We start from the raw sequence: 15,049 nt of genomic DNA, 5'->3' as shown, positions 1-15,049 counted from the left end.
GATGGCCGACTCTGTCCCTCTGTCCACTTATCTGTCTCTGTGTCCATCTGTCTCTGTCCACCTGTCTGTCTTTCCACTTGTCTCTCTGTCTGTCCATCTGTCTGTCCACCTGTCTCTCTCTCTGTCCATCTGATTTTCTCTGTCCTGTCTGCTTGTCTGTCTGTCCATCTGATTTTCTCTGTCTGTCCTGTCTGCTTGTCTGACTGCCTGTCCATCCATCCATCTGTCTCTCTGTCCAGGGCCTAGGTCAGGTTTAAAGTAAGGGGTTAACATTTGCCAGGGATAATCTCTCTTTGGGAGGTGATTCCTTCTTGACATTAACCAGAGAGAATATCTTTTTGGCTGGTGGTGGAAAAGGTGATTCCTTCTTGGTGTTAATCAGAGAGAATATCTTTTTGGATTGTGGAGGTGATTCCTTCTTGGTGTTAACCAGAGAGAATATCTTTTTGGTTGGTGGAGGTGATTCCTTCTTGGTGTTAACCAGAGAGAATATCTTTTTGGATTGTGGAGGTGATTCCTTCTTGGTGTTAACCAGAGAGAATATCTTTTTGGTTGGTGGAGGTGATTCCTTCTTGGTGTTAACCAGAGAGAATATATTTTTGGTTGGTGGAGGTGATTCCTTCTTGGTGTTAACCAGAGAGAATATCTTTTTGGATTGTGGAGGTGATTCCTTCTTGGTGTTAACCAGAGAGAATATCTTTTTGGTTGGTGGAGGTGATTCCTTCTTGGTGTTAACCAGAGAGAATATCTTTTTGGATTGTGGAGGTGATTCCTTCTTGGTGTTAACCAGAGAGAATATCTTTTTGGTTGGTGGAGGTGATTCCTTCTTGGTGTTAACCAGAGAGAATATATTTTTGGTTGGTGGAGGTGATTCCTTCTTGGTGTTAACCAGAGAGAATATATTTTTGGATTGTGGAGGTGATTCCTTCTTGGTGTTAACCAGAGAGAATATATTTTTGGATTGTGGAGGTGATTCCTTCTTGGTGTTAACCAGAGAGAATATCTTTTTGGATTGTGGAGGTGATTCCTTCTTGGTGTTAACCAGAGAGAATATCTTTTTGGTTGGTGGAGGTGATTCCTTCTTGGTGTTAACCAGAGAGAATATCTTTTTGGTTGGTGGAGGTGACTCCTTCTTGGTGTTAACCAGAGAGAATATCTTTTTGGATTGTGGAGGTGATTCCTTCTTGGTGTTAACCAGAGAGAATATATTTTTGGCTGGTGGTGGAAAAGGTGATTCCTTCTTGGTGTTAATCAGAGAGAATATCTTTTTGGATTGTGGAGGTGATTCCTTCTTGGTGTTAACCAGAGAGAATATCATTTTGGTTGGTGGAGGTGATTCCTTCTTGGTGTTAACCAGAGAGAATATCTTTTTGGATTGTGGAGGTGATTCCTTCTTGGTGTTAACCAGAGAGAATATCTTTTTGGATTGTGGAGGTGATTCCTTCTTGGTATTAAGCAGAGAGAATATCTTGTGTTCTCCTTTCTTCCTCTTACCCAGAGAGAGACTCTTCGGTGACACGGACTCCTTCCTAGAGTTACCCAATGACAGCCTCTTGATTGACAGTGACTCCTTCCTCTTCCCGGCCACTGAAAACGTATTATTGGGAGTAAGGACCTCCCTCTTCAGGTTATCCACTGACAGTTTGTCCAGAGTAGGAAGAATGATGCTTCTCTTCTGTTTCTTACTGGATAGTGCCTCCTTCAGTTCACTCCAGGTCAACACTGAGTCCTGTTTCTTCTTACTCCCCCCAAATACAGTCTTCTTAGAGGAGGAGCCCCCCATAGCAGACAGGGGGAGAGGAGGGGGAGGAAGAGAGCAGAGGTTCTTGTGTACTGATCTGCAATTACATAATAGCAAACGGTTCATTAATACTAAATTCAAATGACCCAAAACAGACATAATGCGAGACTACTAATTTGCATGTACACACACACACACACACACACACACACACACACACACACACACACTAAACAAACAGCCAAACTTGGACATGAAACAAACATTGACAAGCAAATATTGGGAAAGACATATACACTTAGACATGGTAAACAAAACCAACATACAAACACCACAAATAAACTTTCAAAACATCTCTCTCACACACACATATACTCACTGTAGTTGTGTGTCGTGTCAGTCTGCTGTCTGTCAAGTCTTCAGGTCTCCTCTGTGTCTCAGTCAAAATGCTGTATGACAGTAACACACCTGTTCTTCCCCGAGTCAGGGCTAAGATCATATCGAGGATCAGATTCTAACCCACCTGTTACATTACTGATCAGAAGCTGTCAAGTAACTTTAGTGTTGTCATCACCAGACAGGTTTGACAGGTTACACTGCATTCTAGCTGACTGTTCATCTTTGTGTGCATTCTAAAGAGGGGGGTTAGAAAACACCTTCAGGCCACACTTGAACGTCTTCAGTTATTAAAACGCCTGTATATTTTAATAACTGACCTTTTTCCACCAACAAATCAAACAAACAAATCAGCCCCCTCCCGAAATCCTCCCCAAAAGTTTGCCCATCCCTGCTGATATAGAATCACTCTCCTCCCTCCTATCCTCTCCTCAATCAATCACATTTATTTATAAAGCCCTTTTTACATCAACAGATGTCAATGTGCTTATACAGAAACCCAGCCAAAAACCCCAAACAGAAGCAAGATGACTAGGAAAAACTCCTAGGAAGGAACCTAGGAGGAAACCTACTGAGGAACCAGGCTCTGAGGGGTGGCCAGTCCTCTTCTGACTGTGCCGGGTAGAGATTATAAGAGTACATGGACATTAAGGCCAGATCATTCTTCAAGATGTTAAAACGTTCATAGATGACCAGCAGGGTCCAATAATAATCAAAATGGTTATAGAGGGTGCAACAGGTCAGCACCTCAGGAGTTAACCCCCTACAGTCGATTGACGCACCGGTGATACATAAAAAAATCCCAATCAGAATCCGTCAATTTAAGGTAGAGATATCTGTTTTTTTGCATTGGATGCGTCTCAATCCACCACATCCAACAGTATCTCATTTCCAAGTCTGCGGTGAAAGGTGGCAGAGCGGTGTTAGTCAGACCATGAGACATCCCGAAAATCAGTCTTCTCATGAAAATGTCTAACGTCTGAGACTCACGAACAGGATGGTGTTCTCTCCGTTTTGCTCAATGACCCCCACAAGTGCAACGGGACTCATCTGAAGGTGACGGGACTGATCTGAAGGTGACGGGACTCGTCTGAAGGTGACGGGACTCGTCTGAAGGTGACGGGACTCGTCTGAAGGTGATGGGACTCATCTGAAGGTAACGGGACTCATCTGAAGGGGACGGGACTCATCTGAAGGGGACGGGACTCATCTGAAGGGGACGGGACTGATCTGAAGGGGACGGGACTCATCTGAAGGGGACGGGACTCATCTGAAGGTGACGGGACTGATCTGAAGGTGACGGGACTGATCTGAAGGTGACGGGACTCATCTGAAGGTGACGGGACTCATCTGAAGGTGACGGGACTCATCTGAAGGTAACGGGACTCATCTGAAGGTGACGGGACTCATCTGAAGGTGACGGGACTCATCTGAAGGTGACGGGACTCATCTGAAGGTGACGGGACTCATCTGAAGGTGACGGGACTGATCTGAAGATGACGGGACTGATCTGAAGGGGACGGGCCTCGTCTGAAGGTGACGGGCCTCGTCTGAAGGTGACGGGCCTCGTCTGAAGGGGACGGGCCTCGTCTGAAGGGGACGGGCCTCGTCTGAAGGGGACGGGCCTCGTCTGAAGGGGACGGGCCTCGTCTGAAGGGGACGGGTCTCGTCTGAAGGGGACGGGACTCGTCTGAAGGGGACGGGACTCGTCTGAAGGGGACGGGACTCGTCTGAAGGGGACGGGACTCGTCTGAAGGTGACGGGACTCGTCTGAAGGTGACGGGACTCGTCTGAAGGTGACGGGACTGATCTGAAGGTGACGGGCCTCGTCTGAAGGGGACGGGACTCGTCTGAAGGGGACAGTTTTAAAAAACGAATGTAAGTATGGAGGTAGTTTTGTGCCTACCCAAATAAGGGGTTAAATATGTGTAAAAAAACAACAAAGATATTTCCTTAGCCTTCTTGTACTTCTTGTACTTCTTGACACTTTAAAACCTTGTTTCTTTTGATTTATTTTTGGATTGTCCTTTTTGCCATTTGTGAATGTGTTATTCAATGCTTTTCTCTGGGCTATAGTAGTAAAGGCCAAATGCTATATTTCATCAAATATTTGTTTTATATATTTTTGTTGATACCTAAAGGGGTCCTAAAATTCTAAATCAAAAAGCTAAATGATCCATAGTATGACCATCATAAAACAATTCCAGATGTCAGATTAGCATCTGCTCATTACAACATCCAGTGACTGTCCAAAGACTGGTTCCTCACTCAAAGCTGAATGATATAAGTTGAGGCTTCGACTTAGCGTTATTGATTTTTATCCGCGCGCCTTCAAAAGGGTGGGCAGCACCGCCAGTTGCCCATCTCTGATTTACATCATCATCATCATCATCTTCATCATCTTCATATCAGTAATACATCATTATTGAATCATCTTGGCATCATCATATTATTATTTGGAGTGGCTGACAACACAATAGAACAACATTAAGGTCACACACAGTACAATGACTGGCCCAGCCTCTAGGCCCGGCTGATTAGCACTTGGCAATATAGTGAATCAGACGGAGCCAAACTCTCCCTGGTTGTGAATCGGATCACACGGTTTGTATTCTAAGAGAGCCAAACTCTCCCTGGTTGTGAATCGGATCACACGGTTTGTATTCTGAGAGAGCCAAACTCTCCCTGGTTGTGAATCGGATCACACGGTTTGTATTCTGAGAGAGCCAAACTCTCCCACTTTGGGAGTCTTGAATGCTGGATATCTAGCCTCAGTGAACAACGGCATGTTGAGTATCGTGTACAGATGGGTCAGTATGTCTGAGGAGACACCGTAGAAGGACAGAGTGCCGGCCAGAAACACCACACACACTTAGAGGTGGAGGTGGGGATGATCGCCACACTTAGAGGTGGAGGTGGGGATGATCGCCACATTGAGGTGGAGGTTATTTATCTGGCTTGAAAAATTGCAGCTGTCGTCGTAACAGGAGAGATAATAATCAAAAGATGTTCTCTTTGGTCCCCTCAGCCTGCCAGTATAAACAGCCTCCAGACAGGCCCTGGGTACAGCACACATCCTGGGTCTGTTTTCTGTGAACGTCACCCCAATAGAAAAGGCGCCGGTCCCCTCAACCTGCCAGTATAAACAGCCTCCAGACAGGCCCTGGGTACAGCACACATCCTGGGTCTGTTTTCTGTGAACGTCACCCCAATAGAAAAGGCGCCGGTCCCCTCAACCTGCCAGTATAAACAGCCTCCAGACAGGCCCTGGGTACAGCACACATCCTGGGTCTGTTTTCTGTGAACGTCACCCCAATAGAAAAGGCGCCGGTCCCCTCAACCTGCCAGTATAAACAGCCTCCAGACAGGCCCTGGGTACAGCACACATCCTGGGTCTGTTTTCTGTGAACGTCACCCCAATAGAAAAGGCGCCGGTCCCCTCAACCTGCCAGTATAAACAGCTTCCAGACAGGCCCTGGGTACAGCACACATCCTGGGTCTGTTTTCTGTGAACGTCACCCCAATAGAAAAGGCGCTGGTCGCCTCAACCTGCCAGTATAAACAGCCTCCAGACAGGCCCTGGGTACAGCACACATCCTGGGTCTGTTTTCTGTGAACGTCACCCCAATAGAAAAGGCGCCGGTCCCCTCAACCTGCCAGTATAAACAGCCTCCAGACAGGCCCTGGGTACAGCACACATCCTGGGTCTGTTTTCTGTGAACGTCACCCCAATAGAAAAGGCGCCGGTCCCCTCAACCTGCCAGTATAAACAGCCTCCAGACAGGCCCTGGGTACAGCACACATCCTGGGTCTGTTTTCTGTGAACGTCACCCCAATAGAAAAGGCACCGGTCCCCTCAGCCTGCCAGTATAAACAGCCTCCAGACAGGCCCTGGGTACAGCACACATCCTGGGTCTGTTTTCTGTGAACGTCACCCCAATAGAAAAGGCGCCGGTCCCCTCAACCTGCCAGTATAAACAGCCTCCAGACAGGCCCTGGGTACAGCACACATCCTGGGTCTGTTTTCTGTGAACGTCACCCCAATAGAAAAGGCGCCGGTCCCCTCAACCTGCCAGTATAAACAGCCTCCAGACAGGCCCTGGGTACAGCACACATCCTGGGTCTGTTTTCTGTGAACGTCACCCCAATAGAAAAGGCGCCGGTCCCCTCAACCTGCCAGTATAAACAGCCTCCAGACAGGCCCTGGGTACAGCACACATCCTGGGTCTGTTTTCTGTGAACGTCACCCCAATAGAAAAGGCACCGGTCCCCTCAACCTGCCAGTATAAACAGCCTCCAGACAGGCCCTGGGTACAGCACACATCCTGGGTCTGTTTTCTGTGAACGTCACCCCAATATAAAAGGCACCGGTCCCCTCAACCTGCCAGTATAAACAGCCTCCAGACAGGCCCTGGGTACAGCGCACATCCTGGGAGTAGTGGAAGTCGTTGAAGTTTACTATCCCTGGAATCTGTCTCCACTCTAATCTCTTGTTCTCCTCAGACACTGGCTATGCAACCAGAGTCCATGGTGAGTTCACAAGCAGCTACAGAAAAAAACACACAGGAATGAGCATAGGAAACTCTACAACAAAGGTGTAGTCATCTGTCAGATGTTTTGCATACTGATGGTGATTCAAATGTGCAATAACATGTTGGGGCTGGACAGGTTCCTGTACATCATATTCAGATTTGTATTCAGACTCACATTTTCTCATGCCTGGTTTTGATCCTGTTTTCTCCACCATGTTCCACACTATAGGAGAGGCAGAAGAACAGACAGACTGAGAGAGAGACAGACTGAGAGAGAGACAGACTGAGAGAGACAGACTGAGAGAGAGACAGACAGAGAGAGACAGACTGAGAGAGAGACAGACTGAGAGACAGACGGACTGAGAGACAGACAGACAGACAGACTGAGTCTGTCTGTCTGTCTGTCTGTCTGTCTGTCTGTCTGTCTGACAGACTTCATTGTGCTGTTCACACAGTTCTTCCAGTCATTGTTGTCATTTGTTCAGCGGTATTCAAAGTGGGGAAATCAACTTCCTCCAGTCTACAATGTGGATCCTCCTCCTACACTAACTTGTCAGGTAGGGCCGATTGAACCTGATTACAGTGGAGACTACCTTGATGATTTCACTATATAAAATAGGGTCTTGAAAGCCCAATGAGCAATGAGGTGTTAACAGAAGCAACATTTTCCATTTACCTGAGTTTCTTCAGTCCAGCAGAGAGCAGCTTCACTCAGGAGTCCCCTGGGTGATTGAAGCTCAGGTCCAGTTCTCTCAGGTAGGACGGGTTTGACCTCAGAACTGAAGCCAGAGAAGCACAGCCCTCCTCTGTGACCAGACAAAACCTGCAAGGCACAGCGAGGGTCCCCTATCTCAGATAGATTACACTGCCTCAGTCTAAGAGAAGAACGAGGGAGAGAGGCTAGGGACTCACAGGATATCTCAGATAGATTACACTGCTTCAGTCTAAGAGAGGAATGAGGGAGAGAGTTGGGGAATGGAGTTAGTGAGAGAAAGTTTGAAATAAGATTTTGGTCCCAAATTCATACAAAGAATACAGAATATAAAATAAAACTATATATACCACACACATACATTTATTTTATTCATATTTTTTTAACAGCGTTTTACTATCATAATTTGTCACCCCAGTTTCTGTATCTGACAGTGTGGATCCTCCAGTCCAGCAGAGAGCCGCTTCAGTCCCATGTCACCCAGGGTGTTGCAGCTCAGATGCAGTTCCTCCAGCTGGGAGGCTGCTAGAGCAAGGGACAGACTTCCACAGGAAGTGACCTCACAACGGACAAGTCTGGAGTGAGAGAATATCGAATTGAAGGGGCTGTATGGATTGACATTATTCGAAACACCTGTTGTGATAAATATCCCACCTCAGTATCTTCAGTTTACAGTGTGGACTCATAAGCCCAGTGGAGATCCTCTCCACCCCGGTGTCTGTCAGTTTGTTGTAGCTGAGGTCCAGTTCTGTCAGACGGCTGTCCTCCGACACCAGAGATGAGCCTAACGTATCATAGCAGTCCTCTTTGAGAACGCATCATCCCTCATCATCCCTCATCCCACAAACCTAGGAATACCAACAAAAAATGTGCAATTTCCAATACAAATTATTGGATAATTTATGCATATAATTCTATGATTACATTTCCTCACTTACTTAGAATTACTTCACAGGTGAGTTTAAACAGATCAGATTAGAATCATGTGAATGAATGCAAAACAAAAAACACTTCCAAGGTAATAGAACACGTCAACTGCAGCCCTCCTACCACAAACTATTCTGCTTCAATTGTGTTTTAAAATGGTGCCTTATTACTTTGCAGACATTGGCCTGGACTTGGCTTGTATGAAATCATGGCATTCTTGGAAATGCTTTCAAAGCAAACCGATGATAAATAACATCTGAACTTCCATAGCCTTCCTGCAGTGTCTAACTACCGGGACCAGTCTCCCACCACCCTCTAGTGTTGTACTGTATTTTCTCATGTTAAATTCACCCAGCGCCTCCTCTGACATCAGCAGCATGTAGGCCAGTGCTGAACCCTGACCAGGGGTCAACTTCCTCTCAGTCCGACTTTGAATTTCCTCCACCGGCGAGTTATTGTTCAACTCCATCAAACAGAGAAGGAGATTGATACACTGCTCCGAGGAGTACTGCTTCAAAACGTCTAAAAAACCTGGTTGCCATGGTTGCCAGGTGAGAGCTTATCTTTGATGTACTGGATTGTCTTCTGGATGCTCTCTGTGTCTCCCTCTGTCTGGAGCTGTAGGCTTTTCAAGAGGTTCTGATTGGACTCCAGTGAGATGCCCAGAAGGAAGCGGAGGAAGAGGTTGAGATGACCGGTCTCGCTCTTCAAAGCTTCGTCCACAGCACTCCTCTGCAAGTCAAACAATGTTCTCTGAGAACCTTCAGGTTGAGGGAGGATGTCTTCCTCATCAAGAGGAACCGGTAACCTCGTATGTCTTGAAATGAACGAGGTTGACATTTTCACTTACATAAACATTAGGAAACGTAGAGTGCAGCGAAGAACTCTTGAATGGTGAGATGCACAAAGCTGTATGTCTTTGTTCTAAACATTGGGTCCTCCTCTCTGAAGATCTCTGCACATCCCTGAGAGCAAGAAGGCTTCGTTGACATCAATGCCACACTCTCTCAGATTGTCTTCAGAAACACCAGATTGCTCTTTTCCAAGTTTTGGAAGGCTAGTTTTCCAAGCTTCAGAATAATCTGTACAAATCAAATCCAATGTATTGGTCACATACACGTGTTTAGCAGATGTTATTACAGGTGTAGCGAAATGCTTGTGCTTCTAGCTCCAACAGTGTAGTAATATTTAACAAGTAATATCTAACAGTTTCACAACATATACCCAAAATGCACGTAAATCTAAGTAAGGAATGGATAAGAATATATATATACATATGTCAGAGCGGCATTGGACTAAGATACGGTGGCATAGTATAAAATACGGTATATACATATGAAATGGGTGATGTAGTATTTACACACAATTAAAGTGACTAAGATACCGTAGAATAGTACAGAGTACAGTTTACACATATGAGATGAGTAAGGCAAGATACGTAAACATTATTAAAGTGGCTAGTGTTTAATTTCCTTAGATTAGGAATCACTGTCCACTTTATCTCTATAAGCGGCAGCCTCTGATGTGCTGTAGATTCCTATGGCATCGGGTGCTGTAGGTGTCCAGGAGGGTGGAGATTTGCCACCGGTAATGCGTTGGGCAGACCGCACCACCCTCGGGAGAGCTTTGCGGTTGTGGGCGGTGCAGTTGCCGTATCAGGCGGTGATACAGCCCGACAGGATGCTCTCAATTGTGCATCTGTAAAAGTTTGTGAGAGTTTTAGGTGTTAAGACAATTTCTTTAGCCTCCTGAGGTTGAAGAGACACTGTTGCCCCTTCTTCACCACACTGTCTCTGTGGGTGGACCATTTCAGTTTGTCAGTGATGTGTATGCCGAGGAACTTGAAGCTTTCCACCTTCTCCACTGCGGTCCCAACGATGTGGATAGGGGGGGGCTCCCTCTGCTGTTTCCTGAAGTTCACGATCATCTGCTTAGTTTTGTTGACGTTGAGTGAGATGTTATATTCCTGGTACCACACTCCCAGAGCCCTCACCTCCTCCCTGTAGGCTGTCTCATCGTTGTTGGTAATCAAGCCTACTACTGTTGTGTCGTCTGCAAACTTGATGATTGAATTTGAGGCGTGCTTGGCCACGCAGTCACGGGTGAACAGGGAGTACAGGAGAGGGCTGAGCACACACCCTTGTGGGGCCCCAAGGTTAAGGATCAGCGAAGAAGTGTTGTTTCCTCCTTCACCACCTGGGGGCAACCCGTCAGGAAGTCCAGGACCCAGTTGCACAGGGCGAGGTTCAGACCCATGGCCTCGTGCTTGATGATGAGCTTGGAGGGTACTATGGTGTTGAATGCTGAGCTATAGTCAATGAACAGCATTCTTACATAGGTATTCCTCTTGTCCAGATGGGACAGAGCAGTGTGCAGTGTGGTGGCGATTGCATCGTCTGTGGATCTATTGGGCGGTAAGCAAATTGAAGTGGGTCTACGGTGTCAGGTAAGGTGGAGGTGATATGATCCTTGACTAGTCTCTCAAAGCACTTCATGATGACAGAGGTGAGTGCAACAGGCGATAGTCATTTAGTTCAATTACCTTTGCTTTCTTAGGTACAGGGACAATGGTGGCCGTCTTGAAGCATGTGGGGACAACAGACTGACAGATAACAGAGTGACAGATTACGAGGATCTGATTCATTTTTCTCATGATACTTCTTGCTCTTCATGTTTGTCAGAGTGAGAAGGAAGCGAATGTACATCTGTCACAGTTTTAGGGACTTCAGAACATGTTCCTAAGAACCATGGCAGTAATCCAACAGAAGACTGGAATGTGACACATGATGAAGAGACTCCTCTATGTTTTCATGTGTGAGATGATTTTGCTGGACAGGTTTTCATCATCACTGAATCTCTTCTTGAAGTATTCTTCTTTCTGTGGGTCTTTCAGATTCCCCTTGATGAGGTTTGTCAGCAGCACATCCACTGATGTTGTGTTGGTTACATTAGACAACCTCTTGTTGTCATGGAAATCCAGTGGAAGTTGACTTTCATCCAGACCATCCAAGATGAACATGACTTTACCGTCGACCACCTTCTTTGTGTCCTTCATATTTAAAAGTTCAGGGTGGAAGTCACTCAGGAGCTCCAACAGACTGTACTGGTTAACTTTGTTATGAATGGAATAAAACGGAAGGGTGAAGACTATCTACATCCTGATTGACTTTTCCTTCTGCCCAGTCAAGGATGAACTTCTGCACTGAGACTGATTCTCCGATGCCAGCGATACCCTTCGTCAGCACAGTTCTGACGGATGCCTCTTGTTGGAATATGGATTTCAAGATGTCATTGCAGTGATTGCATGGTCTTGAAATGCTGTGGTTCGAGCTGTATCTTCAATCTGCCGAACCTCATGCTCTTTATTAACCCCTTCACTCTCCCCAGCTGTGATGTAGAGCTCTGTGTAGATCTTGTCAAGCAATGTTGGATTCCCCAGCTGTGATATCGAGTTCTGTATAGATCTTGTTGAGCAATGTTGGATTCCCCAGCTGTGTTATAGAGTTCTGTATAGATCTTGTTGAGCAATGTTGGATTCCCCAGCTGTGATATCGAGTTCTGTATAGATCTTGTTGAGCAATGTTGGATTCCCCAGCTGTGATATCGAGTTCTGTATAGATCTCGTTGAGCAATGTTGGATTTCCACGTTTTGCAATGCTCTCAAAGATGTTCCCAAACTTCTTCCTCATGTTGGACTTGAGGTTGTTTTTCAGTCCTTGCAAGTCTACTTCTAATGAGAAAAAATATAGAGATATTGAGTGGTTTGTTAGTCCGAGTGGGCCGTTCTAGTGTCTGTTATATGTCACTATGGGCGTTTTCACACAAAGTTAGTTTGCTATAGTTCTAATCAGAGTTGGTTTATTTGCTACATTGTATGTTTTTCATGTGGTCTGGTCGGTTTCACATTGCCAAATGCCAAACGAATGAAAGTGCCCAAACTGAACCATGTGTTCTTCATGCTGGTTGACTCATCATGGGTTGTTTTTGTACAGACGTAACCTAGTACTCCCAATGTAGAGGATGCTACGTAGCCTAATCATTTGAAGATTAAATTGTGTGACTTCTTTACAAGGTCAATTCATGATATTAGCATATTAAATTCACTTTAAATAGGATAAAGTTTAGGACACCGCTGTGTTTTAAATGTCGCAAAACGCAGACGAAAAGTGAACTATAATGGAGATTAAAATTCTGTGTTTTTTAGCAGCGCTGTATCTGTTCATCTCAAATAAGTACAGAGGTTTGACTCACTGAAATTGACTCAATGTGTTTCTCTATTTCTTTTGAGAATGTACACATTTTTGTGTGACTCACCAGTAGCTGGATGACTTGTCTCTGTAGAGAGAGACGTAAACAGTCAAGCTCTTATTAAAAGCACTTATTTATCTTCGTAAATATCTTTATAATCTTCGTTCCTAAAATAAAAAACTGAGATATAAAGTTTCTCAGCAGCAGCATGTGAACTCATAGTGATATTAATGTTAACTCAAGGTCCTGAATAAGGTGCATGTTTATAACTGGTTCAGCATAGAAAGTGACAGAATTACAGATAAGAAAGGCACTGGTTTACTGTATGTATCTTAGCTTTTGACATAAAAGTAACCTTTCAGACACAGGTAACAAAAAAATTGCATTGCCTCGCTTTGAGCGCAAAACAAATATATATATATATCTCTTGTTTCCTACTAAGAGGGGTAGTAGTCCTTGCTTCCTACTAAGAGGGGTAGTAGTCCTTGTTTCCTACTAAGAGGGGTAGTAGTCCTTGCTTCCTACTAAGAGGGGTAGTAGTCCTTGTTTCCTACTAAGAGGGGTAGTAGTCCTTGTTTCCTACTAAGAGGGGTAGTAGTCCTTGTTTCCTACTAAGAGGGGTAGTAGTCCTTGTTTCCTACTAAGAGGGGTAGTAGTCCTTGTTTCCTACTAAGAGGGGTAGTAGTCCTTGTTTCCTACTAAGAGGGGTAGTAGTCCTTGTTTCCTACTAAGAGGGGTAGTAGTCCTTGTTTCCTACTAAGAGGGGTAGTAGTCCTTGTTTCCTACTCAGAGGGGTAGTAGTCCTACTCTCAACAGAGTTTTGTGTAACATGTCTGCCTGGCCTTATCTTAGGAGGCTTGTCATTACCTTCACTCCCAGGTTAAACTCAGAGTATGTAGTATTGGTAAGGGTCATTGGACTTTTTAATTATGTGAGATTATGGTTAGAAAAGATCTCGATGAATATTTTGTCTTATTCCCTGATTTCGTTTTTATGCCTTTCCCAAAACTACATACTCAAGCTTTAATAAGGGTTGCCTACTCAAGTTGAGTAAATGCCAGACATTTCCAAACATCCAAAGTAGCATTACTTCCTCAACAATGTGTCCATTTCAGTTAATACTGAATCATTTTCAAACACTTTAGGTATAAAACACAAGAAAAGAGTCTAGCCCAGTGACAAACCAAACTTACTTGAGCAGTTCACAATTGACTAAAATAACTGAAATGTTTGCCCAGGAAGAACTAGCCTATAGTTGTTAAAAGTCCATTATCTTCCTGAGCAGAGTACAGACGTACACTAATTGTGTCTCTTCTTCTCCACTACTTTGTGTTTTCTTGCTGACGACCTCTACTGTGGCGGTCATCGAGCCAGTGGATGGATTGAGTCCAGCAAAACATCTGTGAAAACAAAGAGCACATCCAAGCAACATTTTAGAAAGATGATTATGTCCCCTGATGTCTTCAGTAGTGTCTGAAGTGCTCTGCATTACCTCTGTACATTGTCCCCAGTTCAAATAATTCCTTCACATTATGTGTTTATGCTCTGACAAAGGAGCCTTTCAAATGTATCAACATATCTTGATTTAATGAACCTGCCAAACCAAGCTGTGATACAAAACGCCTCAGTTTAAAGTCCCTCCCCAAATGGCATTCTCCCCAGGAAGAAGCATCTTTTTGTTTACCTTTGGATGAACTCTAAGTTGCGTGAAGCCTCCTCCTCGGTACTGCAGATTGAAGGTGTAGAATGAGGCAAAGAGAAAGCTGCCGGTGCTGCCACAAAGTTGGAGTGGGCCGACATCATGACCCTCTTCTCCATGCTTATCATCCATTTGGCAGCAGCCATTGTGTCACCTGAAATCAGATCACATTTATGTTTCACAATTACCTCTGTGAAACATTGCTATTGTAAGGCCCTGTCTAAAAACAATTACTCACACAGAAAGTCTTATTGGATATACTACCTTGAACAATCAGTCTTGGTGAGTCCGGCAGGGGATTTGATCCCTCCACATCTGTGGCTGTGGCTGACACCTGAAAGATATAAAACAACTAATACTATAACTTTCAATTCACATATTTTGAACATTTGGCACATCATCATTTTAAACTTCTAAAATAGAAAGACAATTCTTATCTTATGCATAAGATGCAGATGAATATAAAACTCACCTTGGCCTGTAGGAGTGCATCCGCCCTTCCTTTGAAATGGACCATCAGCAGGAGGACAACACAAGGCCAACTGCATTCCCTCCACCCTTTTCAAACCTTGTGTGTGAAAAGGTATGGCCACTTACTCCTCAGCTCGGCTATCTTAAGTGCTGGGCTAGCGTTGATGGCACAGCGCTGTAAGTAAAATGTTGCTTGCATGAGCTGCAAGAGTTGTCCTCTGTCACCTCCTGTTGGCCCATCTCTGGAATAAAGCTGCTCCATTTCCTTACGGTTTTGAAAGCGGGAAAAATCCATATATTAGCCGTGTCATTGTTTAAGCCGC

General features: G+C 44.9%; 1 protein-coding gene across 3 annotated transcripts; it reads right to left on the bottom strand.

Moving 5' to 3' along the window:
- Positions 1–179: 179 nt before the first annotated feature.
- LOC115178652 (extensin-like) lies at positions 180–2,261 on the bottom strand. Of its 3 annotated transcripts, none has more exons than XM_029739902.1 (2): positions 2,121–2,261; positions 180–1,838 (listed from the first exon to the last, which is right to left on the bottom strand). In XM_029739902.1, exon 2 carries the CDS (start codon positions 1,781–1,783, stop codon positions 254–256), a length of 1,530 nt encoding a protein of 509 aa, XP_029595762.1. In that variant the 5' UTR covers positions 1,784–1,838; positions 2,121–2,261; the 3' UTR covers positions 180–253. The 3 variants fall into 3 exon arrangements, with proteins under 3 accessions (XP_029595762.1, XP_029595763.1, XP_029595764.1); XM_029739903.1 differs by lacking the exon at positions 2,121–2,261 and having other exon boundaries at positions 180–379; positions 482–1,856; XM_029739904.1 differs by lacking the exon at positions 2,121–2,261 and having other exon boundaries at positions 180–1,252; positions 1,406–1,856.
- Between the last annotated feature and the right edge of the window lie 12,788 nt (positions 2,262–15,049).

The sequence above is a fragment of the Salmo trutta genome, chromosome 38 (genome assembly GCF_901001165.1).
Source record: "Salmo trutta chromosome 38, fSalTru1.1, whole genome shotgun sequence".
NCBI classification, from domain to species: domain Eukaryota; kingdom Metazoa; phylum Chordata; class Actinopteri; order Salmoniformes; family Salmonidae; genus Salmo; species Salmo trutta.
The sequence above is the reverse complement of the archived record's forward strand: the minus strand, read 5'-3'. Positions and strand labels throughout refer to the sequence as shown.

Coding starts and splice junctions, on each gene's coding strand:
- LOC115178652 (XM_029739902.1), bottom strand. CDS start 1,783: ATGGGGGGCTCCTCCTCTAAGAAGACTGTATTTGGGGGGAGTAAGAAG.